At 37.6% G+C, this 22,302-nt stretch overlaps 1 protein-coding gene across 1 annotated transcript in view; it reads left to right on the forward strand.

Moving 5' to 3' along the window:
* Positions 1–22,302, forward strand: part of adcy2a (adenylate cyclase 2a) — a 190,660-nt gene that overhangs the window by 130,705 nt on the left and 37,653 nt on the right. The window contains exons 4-7 of the mRNA XM_082150260.1: positions 10,818–10,967; positions 18,307–18,455; positions 19,175–19,286; positions 19,499–19,626. Coding sequence (XP_082006386.1) covers positions 10,818–10,967; positions 18,307–18,455; positions 19,175–19,286; positions 19,499–19,626 — 539 coding nt within the window. The remainder of the gene's footprint in view (positions 1–10,817; positions 10,968–18,306; positions 18,456–19,174; positions 19,287–19,498; positions 19,627–22,302) is intronic.

The following is a 22,302-nucleotide window of genomic DNA, read 5'->3' on the forward strand; positions in this document are numbered from 1 at the left end:
AGAATATTAGCTTTTTATATAAATTACTTCATTTAAAAGAAGAGAATTCAAGCTTCATGCCTGTGTGTCTGTATGTCTGTTTGACTGAGTATTCGCTGAGTTATTGTTAATTTTCGGACGCGTTTCAGAATGGACTTCACTGGCAGAGAGAAGGCAGAACTCGCTTCGTGTTTATTTTTCTTTATTTGGCAAAAAGCACAACACTTTGTTTTTATTGTGAGTATACACAAAAATAATACACATTTAACAGAATCGATTGATGTATGAAACTCCTATGGAAAATCAAAGTCAACAGAGTATTTATGAGTTTCTTTTACACTAATAAAAAAAAAGCGAGCTGGTATCGCCGGCGATACCGTAGACCTCAGGGGGTTAAAGTGTATGTGGCAGCAGTGGCTGAGTTCCATGCACCGCTAGATGGTAGCTCTTTGGGAAGGCATAATCTGATTCCTCGTTTCCTCTGTGGTACTCTGAGGATGAGGCCTACGGCCCAGGTTAGAATGCCTACATGGGATCGAACCGTGGTACTAGAAAGGTTATCCTTGGCACCCTTCAAGCCTTTGGACTCTGCATCGGACAAGTGTCTAGCCTTTAAAAATGGCATTTCTGTTGGCAACGACGTCTCTCAAGAGAGTAGGAGACTTATAGGCCTTGCCCGTTGCTTCTTCCTGTTTGGAGTTTGTTCCAGGTGGAGTGAAGGCGATTCTTTACCCGAGACCGGGTTATGTACCTAAGGTACCCACTAATGTGGCCCGGCCGGTAGTCCTTCAGGCCATTCATCCTCCTCAAGTGTCGGCTGGACAAGGGAAGTTGCAGTTACTTTGCCCGGTCAGGGTTCTTGAGATTTCAAGAATTTTGTGGAGAAAATCTGACCAGCTTTTGGTATGCTTAACAAGGGCTGCCTGGCTACCAAGCAGACTATAAGCAGGTGGATTGTCGAGGCTATCTCAAAGACTTATGAAGTGCGCTGGCTGTCTTCACCTCTGCTACTTAGAGCACATTCCACACAAGGTCTGGGATCTTCAAGAGATTTATTGTCGGGGGCATCCCTTTCAAGATGTACAGTATGTGATGCAGCAGAATGGTCCTCCCCACATACATTTGTGAGGTTTTATAGCCTGGACCTTCCGGCCACCCCAGGGTCCCGAGCACGCATGTCCTGAGCTGTGCCTAATTGCTTCACACTAAGGATAGGCATTTTGTTAGCATGGCGAAGTGGGAATATCGTTCCCCAAAGTGTAGATGTCCAAATTGAACTGAGGAACCAGGCCAAAATGTACAATCAGCAGAAGGGAGGGAAATGTCTCAGGGAACCATGGTTACATGGGTAACCTGAGACATTTCCCTCCCTTCTGCTGATTGTAAATTTTGGCCTGGTTCCTCAGTTCAATTTGGACATCTAACCTTTATAAACATGCCCTAGAAAAAATAAATAAAACATTACTGGAGTGCATCTTGAGACAGTGGCACTGACATATTTTAAGATGTATCAGTGCAAGTTGCTTTCAGTTAAAACAGCTCAAAAATACATTTTAGTCTGGGACTAGTCTTAAAACTGGGGGATAATGTTTTTAAACCAGCATGGAAATTTAATTGTGTCCATTTTCAAAAAAAAGAATATTTTTTTAATATTTTTTTTTATTATTATTAAATAAATGTATGAGATGTGTGATTGTCAGGTTTATGTTCTGTTCTATGGACTTGTTCCATGTTTTCCTGTGTGTCTGTTTCCTTTGTTCCTATGTTCCTGCTCATTATTGGTTACCATGGTTTTTGATTAATTACACAGTTGTTTACTTTTAGTTAATTCGTTTACATTCTCCTTTGTCTGGTATTGTCTTTGTTTTACAAAACTGTTATGCTTTCTGACAGTGAAAACCAATTTTTAATGGTGAGTAATGACTTACTTACCAAGTGTGGTTTTTTTGTGTTATTTTTGTTATCAGCTTTACAGTTTATCATCAATTGGAATAATTGGTTCCATTACACTCAAAACACAGTTTTGTCTCTTTTTATATAAATAGATTAATTCTCCATCCATCAGTCAGAAAGCAGAATCTTTTCTGTATGTAATCCCACTCATGTCAGAATAAGAAGCTTCACCACCTCTCTGAAAGCAATGAATCATCCATGATTTATTCATAGACAGCAGATGAATGTTGTACATCTTTTACAAATAAATTATAACACTGTTTGTTTACTTTAGCTCATTGGCCGTCTCACATGCTTGCAGATAACATCTGGACATCAAAATGTTGTATGATTAAACTCCTTACAAATAATTTTTACCATTTTAAAAAGAGTGTTTAAGGCGAGACACAACATTTTAACCAGCAGATATCACCATGAAACTTTCCCAGTTGATTACCTACATTAAGATGAGAAAAGAATGTTTTACAAGTTTTCTGTAATTTAATGTTTAAATATGCAAATTAGGCAATATCTAATTAAATATGCGCTAATTTGTATATATTTTAAAAAACTAAATCTGAGTATTGGATAAAGCCAGGTTAAAAATTATTTTTTCATTGTGTTCACATATTAGATGGGGAAAAAAAATACAGAGGGATTTATGGATATCTACTTTTGCTATCCTGTAAATCAGAATATACTGTCAATAGCCTTCAAAAAATGATTTTCGCCATGTTTTTTGGAATAAAATGTTATATAAATCAGGCTAGGAATAATATATTTACAAATCCCTCTGTAAATGTCTTCATAATATAACTAGGTACAAGACTGGAAAGTTTGGTGTATATACACTCACCTAAAGGATTATTAGGAACACCTGTTCAATTTCTCATTAATGCAATTATCTAATCAACCAATCACATGGCAGTTGCTTCAATGCATTTAGGGGTGTGGTCCTGGTCAAGACAATCTCCTGAACTCCAAACTGAATGTCAGAATGGGAAAGAAAGGTGATTTAAGCAATTTTGAGCGTGGCATGGTTGTTGGTGCCAGACGGGCCAGTCTGAGTATTTCACAATCTGCTCAGTTACTGGGATTTTCACGCACAACCATTTCTAGGGTTTACAAAGAATGGTGTGAAAAGGGAAAAACATCCAGTATGCGGCAGTCCTGTGGGCGAAAATGCCTTGTTGATGCTAGAGGTCAGAGGAGAATGGGCCGACTGATTCAAGCTGATAGAAGAGCAACTTTGACTGAAATAACCACTCGTTACAACCAGTGGTGTAGTCTAGTTTTTTGTAGTGAGTATACTCTAATATAACACCCCCAGCCCCCCCCCCCCCCCCCCCCCCCCCATACTCACCCCCCCCCCATACTCACCCAGCCCAGAGCGTCACCCCATAAGCACCACCACACTCACTGATGCATACAGTATGCATCGACATGTAATTGAGAGCATTATGAAATACTAAGTGTTATCAACTTATTTATTTGTTATATGAATATGGTCCCTGAAGCACAGGTTTTATCAGTTGACAATTATCAACAATAAAAAAAACAAAAAACATTATAGGCACAAATACAAATTTACTTTTAGAAATGGTGTTTTTGAAAAAAATGTTATTTTAAAATACATTTTACTGTGCAATTCCTTTCTAATTAATTTGAGTTAGACCGAACTTTTATTTTGGTGGGTTGTAGACATTTGAGTTTCTGTGTGTTTTAATAAACTATTATTATTATTATTATTATTATTATTATTATTATTATTAGGCCTGAAGTATACTCTGTGCAATAGTAATATATTTCTGTTATAATTTCTTCAAGTTATACAGAACTTTTATTTTGACAGGTTGTCGTAAAGACATAACAGTTTCTGTGTGTATGAAACGAATGAATGACGATAGTTTTATCAAATGAAATGGTGAAATTCTCATCAAGTGACTCTCATAGCAGCTCTGCGATGAAATGCACATGTGCTGTAGCCTACATCATGTCTCATACAGTGAACCGCTGAAAACACCACGAGCGTGAGTCACGCGTGCTTCTGTGTGTGTGTGTGTGTGTGTGTGTGTGTAGTGGAGCATACACTGAGCGCTCATTCCCAAAGACGCGTAGAACAATTGCAGTCTCTTTTAGCTTTAATATTCATAGACACTAGTCCATATCGAGATTTGATTCATTGTACAGCAGCTACTTTTGATTTATTCATTCAAAAATAGCCTAATTTCGTGACGTTCTGCTTTATATAGCAAGTTCCATTTGTGACTGGATTCCGCGATTCGATCCGTCGCTTCGCAAACACAGACGGGGTGAATTTATGAATGAAAGTGTGAAAGTTCTGACACAAAACGAAGTTGATACGTATCCTCATGCTTTTTTTAAGTGGGTATACGCAAATCCTTGGCCTTTTCTAGTGGGTATACGGCGTATACCTGCGTATCACGTAGACTACACCACTGGTTACAACCGAGGTATGCAGCAAAGCATTTGTGAAGCCACAACACGCACAACCTTGAGGCGGATGGGCTACAACAGCAGAAGACCCCACCAGGTACCACTCACCTCCACTACAAATAGGGAAAAGAGATTTGCACGAGCTCACCAAAATTGGACAGTTGAAGACTGGAAAAATGTTGCCTGGTCTGATGAGTCTCAATTTCTGTTGAGACATTCAGATGGTAGAGTCAGAATTTGGCGTAAACAGAATGAGAACATGGATCCATCATGCCTTGTTACCACTGTGCAGGCTGGTGGTGGTGGTGTAATGGTGTGGGGGATGTTTTCTTGGCACACTTTAGGCCCCTTAGTGCCAACTGGGCATCGTTTAAATGCCACGGCCTACCTGAGCATTGTTTCTGACCATGTCCATCCCTTTATGACCACCATGTACCCATCCTCTGATGGCTACTTCCAGCAGGATAATGCACCATGTCACAAAGCTCGAATCATTTCAAATTGGTTTCTTGAACATGACAATGAGTTCACTGTACTAAAATGGCTCCCACAGTCACCAGATATCAACCCAATAGAGCATCTTTGGGATGTGGTGGAACGGAAGCTTCGTGCCCTGGATGTGCATCCCACAAATCTCCATCAACTGCAAGATGCTATCCTATCAATATGGGCCAACATTTCTAAAGAATGCTTTCAGCACCTTGTTGAATCAATGCCACGTAGAATTAAGGCAGTTCTGAAGGCGAAAGGGGGTCAAACACAGTATTAGTATGGTGTTCCTAATAATCCTTTAGGTGAGTGTAGATGCTACTGAAGTGGAGATTTCGAACTTGGAGTATGAGAGAAATAGCCTGGGTTTCCCCATGCTGCCTTGAGCGCAGCGCGATTTTATTCACACTGCTAGGCAGCCTGGACACCATGGACCAGATTTTCCCCTCAAAAAGGGATCCAATCACAGAACGGGGAGGGAGCAGCAAGACGATGACGACATTTATGCGACACACCGAAGCAGTTTGTTTATATCTATGGATCCAACATGGCATCAGACGTGAAGTTACCTTTCGATGCAGCCTTAGATAGTGTTCTAAGTAGTTTAGAACGCAAGTTTATTTCGTCTTCTTCCTCTTCGAATTTCTGCCGCTCTACATACGTCATCTGGTATAATTGAAACGATTGGCTATGAGCTACGTACAGGCGCATTTGATAGACATTCGTAGCGCCCAATAAACGGCTCTGGGCATTCGTAAACCACGCCTCAAATACGAGAAAATGAACATATGGTTCCCAGACCATGTCTCAATGAGATGGCGTCTGACGTTAGCCAAGCTATGAGAGAAAGGTCATTTTGAGAAAACGGGCTTTAAAGATTTATCATCAGCCAATGAGATTGCGCATTCAGCCCTTTTACTTTCACGATTGGTTGCTGATAAAAAGGAAATGAACATATTTGGATCCGACAGCATTGTACAGTGAAGAGAGAGCTTTCCAGCGGTGCGTGTGATGACAGGGAGCAGACAGAGATCGTGGATCGGCGGGATGATTTACAACGACAACTTTTGTTGAATTTATGCAAAATCTACTGACGCAAACAGACAAAGTGTAGTAAAACTAGATGTACCGCATGGCGGTACAAAATATGACCGCCGCTCAGGCCTGCACTGGCTTTCCACAAAAATAAATGACGTGGAGCAATTTGGCTGTATTGCGTGTTTATGTATATACCTAAAAAAAGTAGTAGTATGTGCATGTCTGTCTGTGTGTGTGTGTATGTGTGTGTGTTTGTGTATGTGTGTGTCTGTGTGTGTGTGTGTGTGTGTCTGTGCGTGTATGTATGCGTGCGTACATGTGTGTGCGCGTGTGTTTGTGTGTGTGTGTCTGTGCATGTGGATTTGTATGTGTGTGTATGGGTGTGTGTCTGTGCGTGTGGATGTCAGTGTGTGTGCATGCTTGCGTTTGTTTGTATTTCTGCATGTGTGTGTGTGACAGTATCATCCTAAACCAGCAACCCTTCGCTCAACACCACCATCTACAGGCCGATAATGGCGCTTTTCCACTACACAGTACCAGCTCGCCTCGGCTCGGCTCGGCTCGACTCGACTCGGCTCTGTTTGGTTTTCCACTGTGTAAAAGTTGTACCTGTACCTGCTTCCAGGTACTTTTTTTCGTACCACCTCCGGCGCGGTTCTGAGCGAGCTGAGGCGATACTAAAATGTGACGTGAAAACACAGCAGACTGCTGATTGGTCAGAGAGAATCGTCACTATTCACTGCGTCATCATTGCACGCGCCAGACGGAGTATCCTGAATAAAAAACAACAAAAACAAAAACATCCAAAAACAGCATACACTCGATTTCCTCCATTGTCCTGTGTGTGTGGGTAGCGGGTGTATCTCGCGCGTCTCGCGTAAAAGATCCCCCCCCGGGGACCAAACAAAATTTTTCCGTAAAAGTCTAGTGGGGCTACATGCCCACCAAATTTCATGTTCCCCGGTGTTTTGGTGTCCCTGGTATCGTTGACGAAAAATTCAGTAGATGACAAAAAAAAAAAAAAAAACTTTGACAATCGATTATGGGCTAGGTTGATGTGGGCCCTTAAGACCAACATACCATAAAAATGTCTTCATCCTCGGTGCCACGGTTCAGGTAGTTATTTGGGAAAAACAGAATTTTTTGGGTTTGGGGGGGCCCAGCGCGGGGGGGGGGAGTGGCCCAGGGGACCAAATGAAATTTTTCCGTAAAAGTCTAGTGGGGCTACATGCCCACCAAATTTCATGTTCCCCGGTGTTTCGGTGTCCCTGGTATCGTTGACGAAAAATTCAGTAGATGACAAAAAAACCAAAAAAAAAACCTTTGACAATCCCTATATGACCGCTTTCGCTAGCTACGCTAGCGGCGGTCATAATAAAGACCTAAATGTGGATTTCTGACTTTTATTCACCACAGTCTGAAAGAAGACATGTTATTGAAGACAAATATAAAAAAATCTCAAAATTGACCAGTAAAAAAAAGCGGATACGGCAGCAAAGTTTCTTGATTATTACACAGGAATGAGAGTATAGTTCCTAGCCATATCAGCTTAGAAAATCGCAACTTTTCATTTTCCGTCGGTCTTAGGATGTAACTACAGAAGAGTCAAGTTTTAAAAAATATCGAAACTCTTTGGTCATTTTTTTTAGAGAGATGCTAATGGTCCTGTCCGATTCAATGATCTATGCTAAGCTATGCTTAAAGTGGTACCGCCAGACCCGGAGTTCGGCTGAATGGATTCGAAAACGGTAAAACTCAACTGTTTAACTCTGGGGGAGTTGTAAAATGAGCCTACAGTATTTCCAAAAAAAGTGGAGTATCCCTTTAAAATCTTAAATCTGTTTCCAAAAGCTTTGAAATTCACCAGTTAAATATCCAATATGATTTTTGCTTAAAGGTGCCCTAGAATGGATTATTTTATTATTTTATAATGTTTCCTAGTGTGCCCTTATAATGTTAGTATGTTTTTTTAGATCAAAATTTGTTATAATTTAGAAATAAAAGGCATATTTCCTAGCCTGATTTTATCCTTTGATTTGAACACTCAGTTTGAAGGGGCGTGTCTGCTGTGAGACTTCAGTGTAAACGCCCTCTGCTGTGATTGGCTGACATGCTTGCATATGAAATATCTGGCATTAAATGTAGAGCTATCAGGAAAACTTTTACTATTACAGCTTTTATACGTTTTTACTATTACAGCTATCGGGATTAATAAATCGTGAGAAGTTTTTTAAGTATTTAGATCTATTCCCATCACATAAAAGGTTGCAGTGAGCATTGAGCAGATGACAGTCTGTTGATTGCATGAATGAAGATCTTATCACTGCAACGCGATTTACTGATGCATAAATAGTGTTGAACGACTTTGAGAGAAAGATTATCTGTCTGAATTTGAACAATTACACATCAGAAATTCACATAACCCACTGGTTCTCCAGAGGCTCGGATGAAGGAGCTAAAAAATATATGTTTGTGTTCATTTGTACATCCAAACACTGAGCAACTGCCATGCTTCGTTCGCTCGTTTGCAAGCCACAATGTCTCTCGAGTAAAAAAACAATATCGCGCTGGATCTAAATAACACAGTGTAAATTACCGTTAGTAAAATCACTACTTACCGCTTGCGGGAATATAACGTTAGTTGAAATTGCCCCCTTCGTCAGTATGAGACGCCGAGAGAAGCCTGGCTGCTTGATATTGTTCCAGGTTAGAAAAAAAGTCCACGGTGAAATGGGCAGAGCAACTAACAACTTCGAATTAAACTGTAGCGGTATCCGATTATATATAGATAGATTATAGATAGATCTGCCATTTTCCCTATGATCCTCCTCCTGCTTGTTTCTTCACCTGCAGAACTTCTGATGATTCGGCTGTGCAGTTTCGCCTGGCACTGAGCATGGGCTAGCATATGCACATTTTTGGAGGCGTACATATTAATGATCCCAACTGTTGCGTCACAGTTGGTGTTATGTGGAGATTCACCTGTTTTTCAGGGGTGTTTTTCAAAAACGAGATTTAAATAAGAAAGAGAAAACTATGGTGTTTGAGACTCACTGTATGTCATGTCCATGTACTGAACTCTTGTTATTTAACTATGCCAAGATAAATTCAATTTCACATTCTAGGGCACCTTTAAATGGCTATGGTTTGTCACTGATTGGCATAAGCTTGAATAACATGTCTGATTGATTACCTTGATTACGACTTTAAGTTTTTATATAAACAACATCCTGCATGACCTATTAAAAGTCCACATTAATATTCCCCTTAACCATTAGAGTCAAGGGACACAATGAATATAGTTCTGAAATTTCTAAACATACCAGATGTGCTCGGAAATAGTACTGGCAACATCATCTTCCTCATCTACATCATCTTCATAAGTTAAGAATAAAGTTACACATATTTGTTGATTTAATGTCGTGCATTTATTTGTGTTACTTAATATATTTTTAATATATTAATATATCAACACCACCATCTTAATCTTAATCTTAATCACCATCTTAATATATGCTGAACGGTTATGTATGTAACATAGTAATAGATGTTTTTAGGTATGTTAATGGTTAATGATTCTGTTCAAATGAAATTGCCACAGAAAAGAGTTTACCAGAAAAGAGTTAATGTTTGAAAAACATAAAAAAGTCCATATACAGAAATATATTTTAAAAGTTTTTTTAGAACCAGATAAATGATTTTTCTCTTATGTGTGTTTTGGTGTCTTTTATCATATCTATCTGAGACCTCATGGGATTCTTATTGAAACAAATTATGTATTTTTGTCTAAAATACTAACAGTACAAACATTTCCCCTCACCTAAACCCACAAAAGACAGTACACTTTCTTTCTTTAAAAAAACGAAACGAAAAGAACAAAGAAATACCATGCAACAAATAAGTAATTCAGAATCACATTCAGATCGGTTTTGATTAGTTTTTTGTGTAATAAAAAAAAATGAAAGTCACAAAATATTGTTTTCATTAGTTCATGAGTATGACACATACCATTGTGCTTTCTGACTGTGGCTGACTCTTTACTTTCATTCCATCCATGTCAGTGGCTGATGCCTTTTGAAGTTTTCATGGTCCAAAGTGTGACAACCAAGATGAGTTTAGGACTCTTTCTATAGTGACCTAAATGAAAGGGATGTCCAAGAGCAATTAAAAAATATTTCATGGAGCTAAGCCTTTGATGCACTGTTCTCATCCGACTGTTGAATAGTGAGATTGAAAAGATGAAGAAACCGAAGGACTTTACCACTGGGGTGGTAATTGAACGAGGAAGTATGAAAGAGAAGTAAGAAAAAAGAGGTCTGAACACTAACAGTAGGAAAAGTTGAGGGCTTAAGCACTTCTCTCTGCTGCTAATACCGACTACAATAACCAAAGTCCCCTCCATGCTGAACATTTGATTGGGTTAGCAAAGCTCTTGTCGAAAATCATTCTACAAGAGCTTTTTGAAACTGGAATGGAAAATTTAAGCAGCTGAAGTGTTGTATGAGAAGTGCTGCAAAGCTGGGGTCAATGAAATATTTCTGGACTGGAAATTGATTCCTTGCACAATCCTGCTTCACTATTCAAAATGACACAGTTATTTAAATACAAATTATATCATCATCAGCATAACAGTTTCAAAAATAATAATTTATGTTAATTTTAATTACATTTATTGTAGACGTCAAAATCTGATGGTCCGTGTTATGAAAATGTTCCAAAGAGCATTTTGTGTACATGAAGCAATGAAATCTGAACTTCAGTAGTAATTCAAAGTGATTTCAACTTTGACAAAAATAAAAAAATAGATAGACAGACAGACAGACAGACAAATAAATAGCTTAGAGGTTTTTTTTTTTTGTGGTATCATCCTATTTACAGAATATCCACTATTGTTTTTTTTTTTTTTTTTTTTTTTTCTCTAGATCCTGGCAAATATCATAATTTTCATATGTGGGAACCTGGCAGGAGCATACCATAAACACCTGATGGAACTGGCGCTAAAGCAGACATATCAAGACACTTGCAACTGTATAAAATCACCCATCAAACTGGAGTTTGAGAAGCGTCAGCAGGTTCAGTATCAATCTTGCTTTACTTTCTCTCAGTTCTGAAGTCATGATTTATCAGCTGGCTATGGCTGAAGTTGAAAGACCTGCCAAACAGTCTCAAAAACTGAGATATTTCATATTTTCTTTGGCAAACCACTGAATGCTGATAGTGACTTAACATTGGGGAATTTAGCAGTGAACTAATACTGATAATACCAGAAATCTTTTGTATTATCTGTTCGTTTGCTGAGAGAATGACAGAACTAGATTAGATTAGTGTAAAAATAATAGTCCCTCAACCTCCTTGACGTATCACTCAAACTTAATGTTTATTTAATCTACATGCACATTTTTGCAAATGTCTTTATATTTTTTAAAGTACATTATGTGTGTATATTGTACATTGCATGGAAGCTTGTAAATGTTAAGTTTAATTATGGCTTCTTTTGTAAAGTCTTTTATTTTATTTTATGTAACTGCACGAAGAATCACTGAATAACTGGGAATTGAGAGACCCTTACATTCAATATAAATTAAATTATGCATTTACTGGTAATTCCACATCTTACTTTTACATATAGATTTTTTTGGGGGGAAAGTTTAACATATTTTAATTTCTACTATTACAGCAATCTCTTTCATGTATGTATACTTATACACAGGGGCGGTTCTAAGGTCAGTGGATATTCGGGGCTTTAGCCCAAACTAAAATTGGGTATTTTTATTTAAAGGAATTAATTAATTATAAAAGCGATTTAAGGGAATAAAGAAAAAGAAAGGCTTATTGTATTAGTGAAATTATTTAAAGTATTTGCAAATAATATTGTATTTTTAAGTATGCATACATTCTCTCTACATGAATCTACGGAGCCCCTGAGGGGACCTGTAAAAAAAAAAAAAAAATAGGACTTTCGCGTGCGCAGGAGAAACTATCCCGTGCGCACGAGAAACTATTGCGTGCGCACGAGAAACTTTCGCGTGGGCACGAGAAACTTTCGGTTTGCGTTATAGCGTCATTAATACAAATGTGGAAATATGGATGATGTATATATCATTTATGTTGTTTTTTGACATGTTTTGAAGTGTATATTTTAGCAAAAATCTCAAGCAAGGTGCTATTAAAGACAAGACTTAGAGGCATATTTTAGTCACAATTCAAATAATTGTATTAAGTTTGAATATAGGCCTACTTTTAATAAACTTTGTATTTGTATGTGTATTGATAAAAAATAAACAACAGGCTAATAATCTTCTGCTACTGAGATGAAGGAAACATTTTTTTAAAGAAGTAAAGTTCACAAGATTGCTATTTATCTTGATCAAACTGTTCCGTCATCAGCTCTTCCTCAGTTCCGCACTGCAGAATAAAATAGTCATCCTCTGCTGCAGTTGTACGGATTCTTAACGCATTTATTGCAACTACATTTCATCTTTTTCTCATCAAACAACCAGACTAACGAATGGTTCGACACAACCCGTACCGAAGAGCCTAGACAGGTCTTTCTTCTGTATAGATATACTGTATACAGGGTAAATGACGACTGTTGGCCTACCATTGTCGCCCTCGTCCAGTAAGTTTTAAATAATAATAATAATAATAAATTAAGATATAAATCAATATAATTCGTTGTAAATTAAATATTTTAAACAATAGCTACAAAAAGGTATTGACTGTAGTCCTAACGTTCATGCATGAACTGTCATTCAGACTTACTGTCTAACAACCAGAGAACAGAGAACATCAGAGATATTAAAATACATACTCTTCTGAGTTTTATGATGTAGGCCTTTTTTTATTAAAATGTATCGGCCTATAATTTATATCTCAAGGATGCGAGCTTGTGCGTGGCGCACTCAGTCATGTTGAGAGGGAAAGACGCATTTTATTATTAGGCTAGTCTATTCAGAAATAGTGTAAAAGACCTGTAAATAAAATACAACATTAACATTATAAACACTATTAATAACATATAGGCTATGCGTATTTTACTTCCCCTTACTGGCTAGCCAAATCCTTAAATGAATGGTATCAGAAAACAAGAAGAAATGAAAAATAAGTAACCACTTATAATAATAATAATAATAATAATAAATACACAGTAGTCTATAAAAATAGCCCATTGTGCCCTTTATTACAAACAACTTTTAGCCTATTTTTAACGCCAAGCCTAAACGAATTTATTTGAATCGAAACTGAAACTATACCGCAAAGTTGGGTTTGCGCATCTTTCGTTCGGTCCAAAGTTTAATACTGAACAGGAATTAATAATCATTTAATAATGAACCGGCTGTGATGTCAAGTTAATGCCAGAAGTGAACCGATGTTGTTAATATCGCGATTCGCCGGCGCCATCACTTGAATTTGTTCCTCAGTTGGGGAAATAACTTAATAGCCTATACTTTATCGTTTCATACTCTGTCATTCGAAACAGTAAAATGTATATTTTTATTTGTGTACATTCAAAATGACTACAAAATGTCATGCCTTTGAAAAAGAAAGAAAACAACATGATGCGGACGTGTAGAACTTTATCCAAGAGCTGTTGTAAAGCCTATAGCCTATAAACAATCTGTTACAGTAATTTTCTATATCCAAAAGCTGCAACCATATTGTTGTTTTGCTGTTTTGCTGTTGCAGCAAAAAAAATAACAATAAAAATAATAATAAGTTGAATAATTTGCGTCACCGGATACTGTCGGTAGTTGAACATTTCTATTGTAAAAGAGTTGTCAAATATTAAATGTTTATCTACTTGCATTTTTCCAGGCATTCGTTCACTTTTAACATCCTTCTGTGAACGGTAAGCCCCGCCGCCTTTAATCATTTTGACATTGATGAGCTAGACTGCTGAACTTTTAGTCATCCTAACAACAAACAGAGCGGTGCGTAATGGAGTGCATCAGAGCAGCATCAAGAATATCAAATACATTGCAGTGAATCTCTTATTTGCATAAGAATATAATTCCAATAATAATGACAAGTTTGCGAAAAGTGTAGAACTCGGTGAGCTAGCGCAAAACACATCTTAAGCACTGCGACTCATTTAAATGATTGAGTGTTCAACAGACATGTCTGTGATTGGCTTCAATGCTCAACACTGCAAAAGCACATTTTAAGTACCTTTAATGCAAAGGGTAAAATATAAATAAAACTGTATGCACTTTCCATGATTAGGTAATCGCGGCAGCTGTAATCTTATTCACATTTGTTTTTCTGATTAATTGTTTTGCTCTATGAGAAAGACAAGGTAACAAAATATTCGGGACTTTACTAAAAACATTCTGGGCTTAAGCCCCCTTAGCCCAGCCCTAGCGCCACCACTGAAAAAACTCCCCAAAAAAAAACTCCAAAAAAAAATAAATAATTCAGTCTAGACCAACTTTATCTCTAAATTCACTAGAAAATTAGACCATCTAGGTTTCCATCCCCACGTGACATAAAAAAAAAATACTTTATTTAAGCATTTATTTTAGGACTACTTTCAGAGGATTGCTACGTTGATGTCGTCATACTCAAATTCTAGTCAGAATATGAATATGATACTGCTCCATTGGGCTGTGATTATGGGGCGTGCTTCAACCGAACCATGAAAGAAAATGCATCTGCACTCAATTGGATAGACCTACAACCAATCAGAGCAACGGAGTAAGTGACATATGCTCTTCATTCATTTTTCCGATCGACAAATGCCTTGATCGCGGTTCTCTGTTCCTCTTTTAAAATGAATGCGCTGTCGATATCTTCTATAACAGACGCGATGGCGGAATCTACACATCTCAATTCTCCAGTGGCAGCCATCTTTGTTGTAAACAAATTCAACCCAAGCGCTCTTTGGTAACGTGGATGATTACATTACTGTTGATCATCTGTCCATCATCGTATAAAGCCCGCCCTGACAATTTGATTGGTCCGAACAGCTCTGGTTCGAGCATAGTTGCTCCACAACGGATCAAGTCCAGACCAAACTTCCCAACCTCAAATGTTGTGGGCGGGGCTAAGTTTGGCTTGCATCCAGGCTAGAGGATTGCACCACGTTCTAATGTCCAACCCGATCTCACGGCTAGACAAATCTTTCAAAAACGAATTACGAATTTGTACGAATTAGCCACCTCGTAAAATATATATGAATTGCCATGAGATTGTGTTGTAATGTCACAAACTGCATGTTTGGGTTTCGTTTTCATGAACTTTGCATTTGTTTCTCTCAGTTACCTGTTTTCATTTGTTACAGTTTCCCACCCCTTGTTTGTCTCCCCGGTTTTTGATTAACTCATCATCACCTGTTGTCATTTGAGTTCTATTACCTTGTGCATGTATGTTCCTCCTATACATTCAGTTAGTGTCTAATATTGATCATGTGAACGTGTAAATGTACGCTCATTTGTTTATGCCATACACGCTGTTACAAAGCTTTTCGCCTTATGGATTATTTAAAGGTGCAGTAAGTGATTTCTGAGAAATAATGTTGATATTTCAAAATCACCAAAACAAAGATACCCCTACCCAAAAGGATTGCACCCCTACCTTTATAGCTCCGCCCCCAAACTCACGAACACGCTATGCAACACAGGCACCTCCCCCTAATGAGCACGCCCTTACTGCTGATATTGCTGTTGTGGCGCTTGGTTCGATCCACTTTCAACAGTGTTTCTCAGAAATCGCTTACTGCACCTTTAAGATTGCTTTATTAAAGAACCTTTTGTTTATTGGAACCCGTTTGAACATTTTTCATCATCCTCAAAATAACATGGCCAGCTAGGAACTGTCAAGAGGAAAATTCCATCAACATGCCAGCAAGCAATTTTGCGATTAAAAGATGTCTAATAGCCGTCCAAACACAGCCCTGACGTCTAGGCTAAAACAAGGCAAAATTTGGGCTGTCAGTGAAAATTTAATAGACGTCTAACCATAGCCCAAGGATAGACTCATTAATTAGATAACATGTCAAAGAAATGAAACCAAACACCTTGTAATCACTGTTGACTGATCTCACAAGTTATTTTGGCAAAAAAACAACAACATGTAACTAAATTCAAGGTTATTTTGGCTAGAAGTGGGTAACTCATAGCGGACGATTATATCGGGTCTATAGTTAACCTAGATGGTGAAATGACAGCTATTGCTTACTGGGATACAAAAGAAGCCATTTTAAACAACATTTACAAGCTTCCAACAAAACACATATAATGTACTTTCAAATATATGAAGACATTTGCAAAAATGTTCATGTAGATTAAATAAACATTAAGTTTGCATGATACATCATAGGAGGTTAAGAGACTATTATTTTATCAGTTGGTATTTTATCATATCACACCTATTAGGGACACAATGTTTTTAAAATTGATTTGTCACCTAGACTTTCACTACTTTGTCCATATGTTTGACATTATGTTCTCCGTGGGTCCTCTTTGAAATACTGCAAACCTTTGCGGTCTCCTACTCTCAGCCCAGTTGCTACCGAATGGAAACCGGGACGCTTCTGTGATGTTGGTTTTCAGCTCCCAGTTTAAACAGGGCCACAAAGGCAGATGGTGTGACTGAAGCCCACTGCTGTCTCTGTGAAGTTTAAAGGCCGCTGCTGGTGTATTGGCTGTCTTCCATCAGACTATGTGCTCTGCAAGAGGTCAAACATTGCCTCCCTGGACTTCTCTGGATTAACCTCTTAAGAATATCCTCTCAGGCTGTGGGTGATGAATTGTGCTTTCCACAGCTCAGTGGTCTCAGCTGCAGCGTTTTCTGCTGTTGATGTTATTGCAGTAGATCCTAGATTCATCGTATAGCACATTAATTTGTGGAAAAAGGGATAACGATGCATTTGTCACAGCTCAAATTAATGTATATGGCTTTTATGTAGATGCTAATAAAATGATCAGGTTTTTAAAATGATTTTTATGAGTTCATTATGGTTGATTAGGGGAAATGTACCAGACCTATTGGGCAATTAACCTTCTTTTGCTTGTAGCACAGAGTCAAGCTATCATAAGCTTTCATAATGACCCACCAGACTGTCCCTGTTTGATCTAATTAAACTCATTCACACTTTATGCCTTGTGAGGAAATCGAAATTGAATTGAAAAACTTTAATGTGGTAATCTTAGTTTTTTTCCTTTTCAAAAAAGTCCACCGTAACCCAATTATATCAGTCCCAGATGAATTTCACATTACCTGCCTTTGACATGAATTTTCACAAAAATGTGCTAAGGTATAATTTGAACACATCCAGAGAGCTAATATAGCAGATTTTGAGAGAGGCATTTAGATGAATATGTAGATATTTGCTGCAGGGTTTCCTCTTAATAACAAAATAATCACACAACAAAATTGAGAAAACAGCAAGCATTTTTTAAATAAAGGATAAGAAAAGCATCTGATCGTCATAGCAACGTTTGCATGAGATCTGCAATTCGGCACTCTAGTAGTCACGTCACGTTTATTTATATAGCAATTTTGTCACGGTTTCACAAGGCTCCACCACCACGGCCACTCAAAGATTACAGGCTGTGTCCGAAATCGCCCCCTTATGCCCTTAAATAGGGCACTATTTTAAGGGACAGCCATTTGTTGTGGTGTCCGAAACCATAGGGGATATTATTGAGTGCACTCATTCAATCCCACAATGCACCACAATAACGAGTGTACATTCGGGGGTATAGGGGGCGATTTCGAACACAGCAACTGTCTCCAGAATTCTAGCCAGCCACACCTGTTCCTCATCACTGCACTCATTATCCTCCCTATATATACACACACATTCATCTCCTTCATCGTCTGGTCTCCAATGTGGAAAAGGACTCATAACCCGTGCTACTTACCTGGGCAGCGTTTCCCAAAAGCATCGTAAACCTAACTTAGGCTTAGATAAGCCTAACTTATGGTTCAATTTAACCTCTATCTCCAGAGTCTGGTATCTGTTACAACTTTATACAATAGATTGCTTACAATCAAGCAGTTTTACCATATTAAAAATGAAAATCAGTGTATCATTTGTCATATCAGTACAAGATCATTTTCTACTATAAAGCAGCTCTCCAGTGTGTTCATGTTTTCACTTGCACATATCGGACCTCCACGGACTCAACAGAAGAAACTTTGTCTGTTAGGGGGTGACAGTATGATGCCAGCTTTCCAGAATTTTGAAAAGAGCATAGGCCTACTGTAAATCATACAGCATGTGTTTTAATAACTTATTTCTTTTCAATCCATTTGTTCAGATGACTGTGAGCAGTCTTTTATGTAATGCAAGCTTTTATATCAGAGTCAAGTCTCTGCTGCACTTACTGAAGGGACAAGCCAGACAAGAGTGTAGGCTATATGAGATATAATTATCTCTCTTCCCCGGTGTGGTGTTTTTTGCTACAGGAACGTCTGTTGCTGTCTCTGCTTCCTGCTCACATTGCCCGAGTGATGAAAGCTGAAATCATACAGAGACTACAGGGGCCGAAGTTTGGTCAGGTGGAAAACACCAACAACTTTCATAATTTATATGTACAACGTCACACCAATGTCAGGTGCGTCACCCCATACCACAAAATGAGAATTTCTCACTACAGTCACAATGAACAAATAGCTATATCAAATGAAACGCATGACTTAAAATGAATTACAGTATGTATGTTTGGCCATAGCCTGGAAAGGGGAGATGTTGTAGTTATTCAAAATTGATGCAGGTTTGAGCTCTTTTGATTGTGCTGAATAATGAGCTAATTAATTGTCATCACTCCTGCTTGTATTGAATGTGACTGAACAACTTTATTTGCTCCACCTGCTTCAAATAGTGGACTTAAATTAAAAGGTCAGAGATTTAAAAGAATGCAAAATAGTTTGTATAGCACAAAGCCTGAGAAACACATTCTGAGTTTCCTGTTCTTGCTGTTCATTCTGACATGGTTTGAGGAGAACTTTACTACTAGCTATACTCTTTTGTTCTGTTGCATGGAAAATAAAATAATCCTGAAGTAATTAACTCTTTCCCCTCCGGCGTTTTTAAAATAGTTGCCAGCCACCGCAAGCATTTTTTATAATTTTCACCTAATTTTCATGGCTCCCAGAATATTTTCTTGTATGAATATCTGAACATGCAATATATCAAAAGAAGGATCAGACTCTCTGCTTTAAAAAACAAAACAAAAACAAAGAGTTATACAGTTTCAGATGCATATAAATATAAATCTTAATTATGTATGTCCTTTTCCATTCCTGTGTCACACAAATGTATATTCTCTTACAGTATTTTGTATGCTGATATTGTTGGATTTACCCGCTTGGCCACTGATTGCTCACCGGGAGAGCTGGTCCATATGTTGAATGAACTATTTGGCAAATTTGATCAGATTGCCAAGGTAAACTGAATCTGAAAATGAGTCACCTCAGTCCAGTAACTGACATGTACTTTATTGATTCAGATGGTTATAGCTTTACCCCATTTCCTTCTGCTTTGGAAAATAAATTACTTAATACAACTCAAATCAAATGTTGCAGATTGATTACCAAGAGTTGTTCTTATCAAGATGTTTTCTGACTGTTGAAGTCCTTGAATGTTTCTGTCTTTCAGGAAAATGAATGTATGCGAATAAAAATTCTAGGGGACTGTTATTACTGTGTATCTGGCCTCCCAGAGTCCTTGCCAAATCATGCCAAAAACTGTGTGAAGATGGGACTTGACATGTGTGAAGCTATTAAGTAAGTTCAGTAAGTTCACATGTCTGCTTTCAGTGGTTCTCAGCTGGTGTTGTTAATGCAAATGTATTATTTGATCCAGTACTTTACATGGTTGGTAAATCTCACTTCCGCTGTTGGTTATGCATTTTCAAAATTTTGACATATTGTTTGGCCTATGTGTAGTTCATGGTCATTTTAATATATTTTACATTTTCTTTTTCACAAACAAACATTTTTGGTACTTGATATCCTCAGTCTGGCTTTTGGAGCAAAACCAATTGTGAACCATTGGTCTAAACATATATCGAACTCTACATTCCAAAGGGCTTGTTCATTAGATTAGCTTGAAAATTGGTCCTAATTTCATAATTTTTATATGTTCTGTAAACCTGTTTACACTTTATCTCTGAAAAACAACACTGTGAACACCTATAGCACATTACCACAGGAGATTACAAAATATATCATTTAAATAAGCATTCTGTTTCTATCTACAAGTAACTTCAATTTGCATAAAATTAAAAGCATTTTCTGATACAATAAATAGAGTTTAAGCAAACTGTGTGCATACTTGCTCTATTATTATGACAGAATTTAAGCAGAGTCAGTCCAGCAGCAAAGCTTCTATCCCAGTCCTATAATCATCGGTGCAGAGGGGCTGATTGGCCTCGGCCCGGTGCTGCTGTGAAGGACATGATACCTGGCTGTCCTGATAATGAGTCAGAGGCCTCAGAGGTCAGACTGTGGAAAATGACTGGTGCGTCTAGACGAGAGAGAGTTGTCTTTCTCTTATCTCTACCTGTTCTGCAGAATCCTGTAAGAATGAAATGTCTCTATCAGTAGTTGCAGGCAAATTGTGGTGGTGAAAAATGTGCTGGGAATTCCTGTTAAAGGAACAAACTGATTGCAAGGAAACTTGTTACAATCACAGTGTCAATGTATAATCAACCGGGAGAAAAATGCACACAAAACAAATTATATGCTGTATGTTTTGAGTGCTCAATCTAAGTCATAGTGTAGACTCACTAGAATTTTCATCATCTTAAACCAAGTGCTAATAAATGTTTTACAGATCAGCACAATTTTAAAGGACTAATTCATATACAGTATATATATTTTTTTTCTCTCACTCTACTGTCTTTCCAAACCCATATTACTTTTTAGTTGTTCTGTTCACTGCTGAAAACATGGTAACACTTTACAATAAGGTTCATTAGTTAACTTTAGTTAACTACCTTAGTTAACATGAACTAAGAATGAACAATACTTCTTCAGCATTTATTAATTTGAGTTAATATTAATTTCAACATTTACTAATACGTTATTAAAATATACTAATCTTAACTAATGAACCTTATTGTACAGTGTTACCGAAAACATTCTTCAATAAATTTACAAAACCATTTAGTGACCAGGGTCTGTTAAGTTCAGACTGGCTATCAGATTCACTATAGATCTTGCCCTCTTAAACTTATACATCCCATTTAATGTCTTGTAACGAGACAACAAATGGTGGTCATAATCACCACACTGCAGGTTTTAAATGTGCTAAAGAAAGATTTGAGTGCTATGGCATAGGAGAAGAATTTCAGTGAATAACAATTTACATTTTAATCTGTCTCTACATGAAGCAATTGTACAACTTCAGAAGACATTTGCTGCGTCCCAATTTGCATACTATCCATCCTAAATAGTATTCGAAATTAGAATTAGTGTGTCTCAAATCGTAGTATGTTTCCAAAGATACCAACGTTACCAGTGCAGATCCGTCCACACTTTAACGGCTAATATTGCCCACAACCCATTGCGTGTTGGACGAAGATTAGATTAAAACTACAAACACAAATAAAAAAGGGTTAGAAAACTACAAACATGGCGGATGTGTGAGTCCGACGGTTAAGTAAAGAAGGTTTAGATAAAGGGGCTTGAGTGATTAATAATCATTATCTAATCTGAAGAAAATATATTTGTTCAATGTTATCCACATTATATTTAATTTGCAACAGCATTGTGAACTTTTATAAATATACGTTTGGTCATAAACTTTTAAATGCATCATTATGCAAATTACAAACACATGAGGAAAGTTCCCCACATGAAAGAACCATGACTGGCAGATCAACATGCTACTACATTTCTCTTCGAAATGGTAGGAAATTTAATTAAATTGAATGTGGAGAATTTTAAAAAGATGATTGACTGGGCTCTGGGCATTTTAAACAGTGACAGGATGCACATAAAGTGACAGGGCTGTATGTTAAAGACGCAGAAAAGAAGTAGTACTGTATGTCCCAAAGCTTGCCTACTCTTCTGCTACACTCTCAAAAGTATGTACTTTGTTCTTCACAAAAACATATGTATATGTCGGTGAATTGGGAAACATATATGAATTGGGAAACACATATGGGAATATAGCATACAATGCATAGGGCCTAATTTTGTTGTGCTTTTAAGGTGCTTTTTTGGAGTTTGACATCCTCAGGTCCTACTCACATATGTTGTATGGAAAAGAGAAGCTAGGACATTCTGTTAAACATCTCTTTTTGTGCTCCGCGGAAGAAATGAAGTCATGGGTTAGGAACAACAGGATGAGTAAATGAGTAATTTTCAAGAGGATCATGCACTTTTGATGCATCTCCAGCAACTTGTGAATTGGTGTGACTAAAACAACATTCAAAAGGTCATGCCTTTTAAAAG

The sequence above is a fragment of the Leuciscus leuciscus genome (assembly GCF_965113295.1).
Source record: "Leuciscus leuciscus genome assembly, chromosome: 20".
NCBI classification, from domain to species: Eukaryota; Metazoa; Chordata; class Actinopteri; order Cypriniformes; family Leuciscidae; genus Leuciscus; species Leuciscus leuciscus.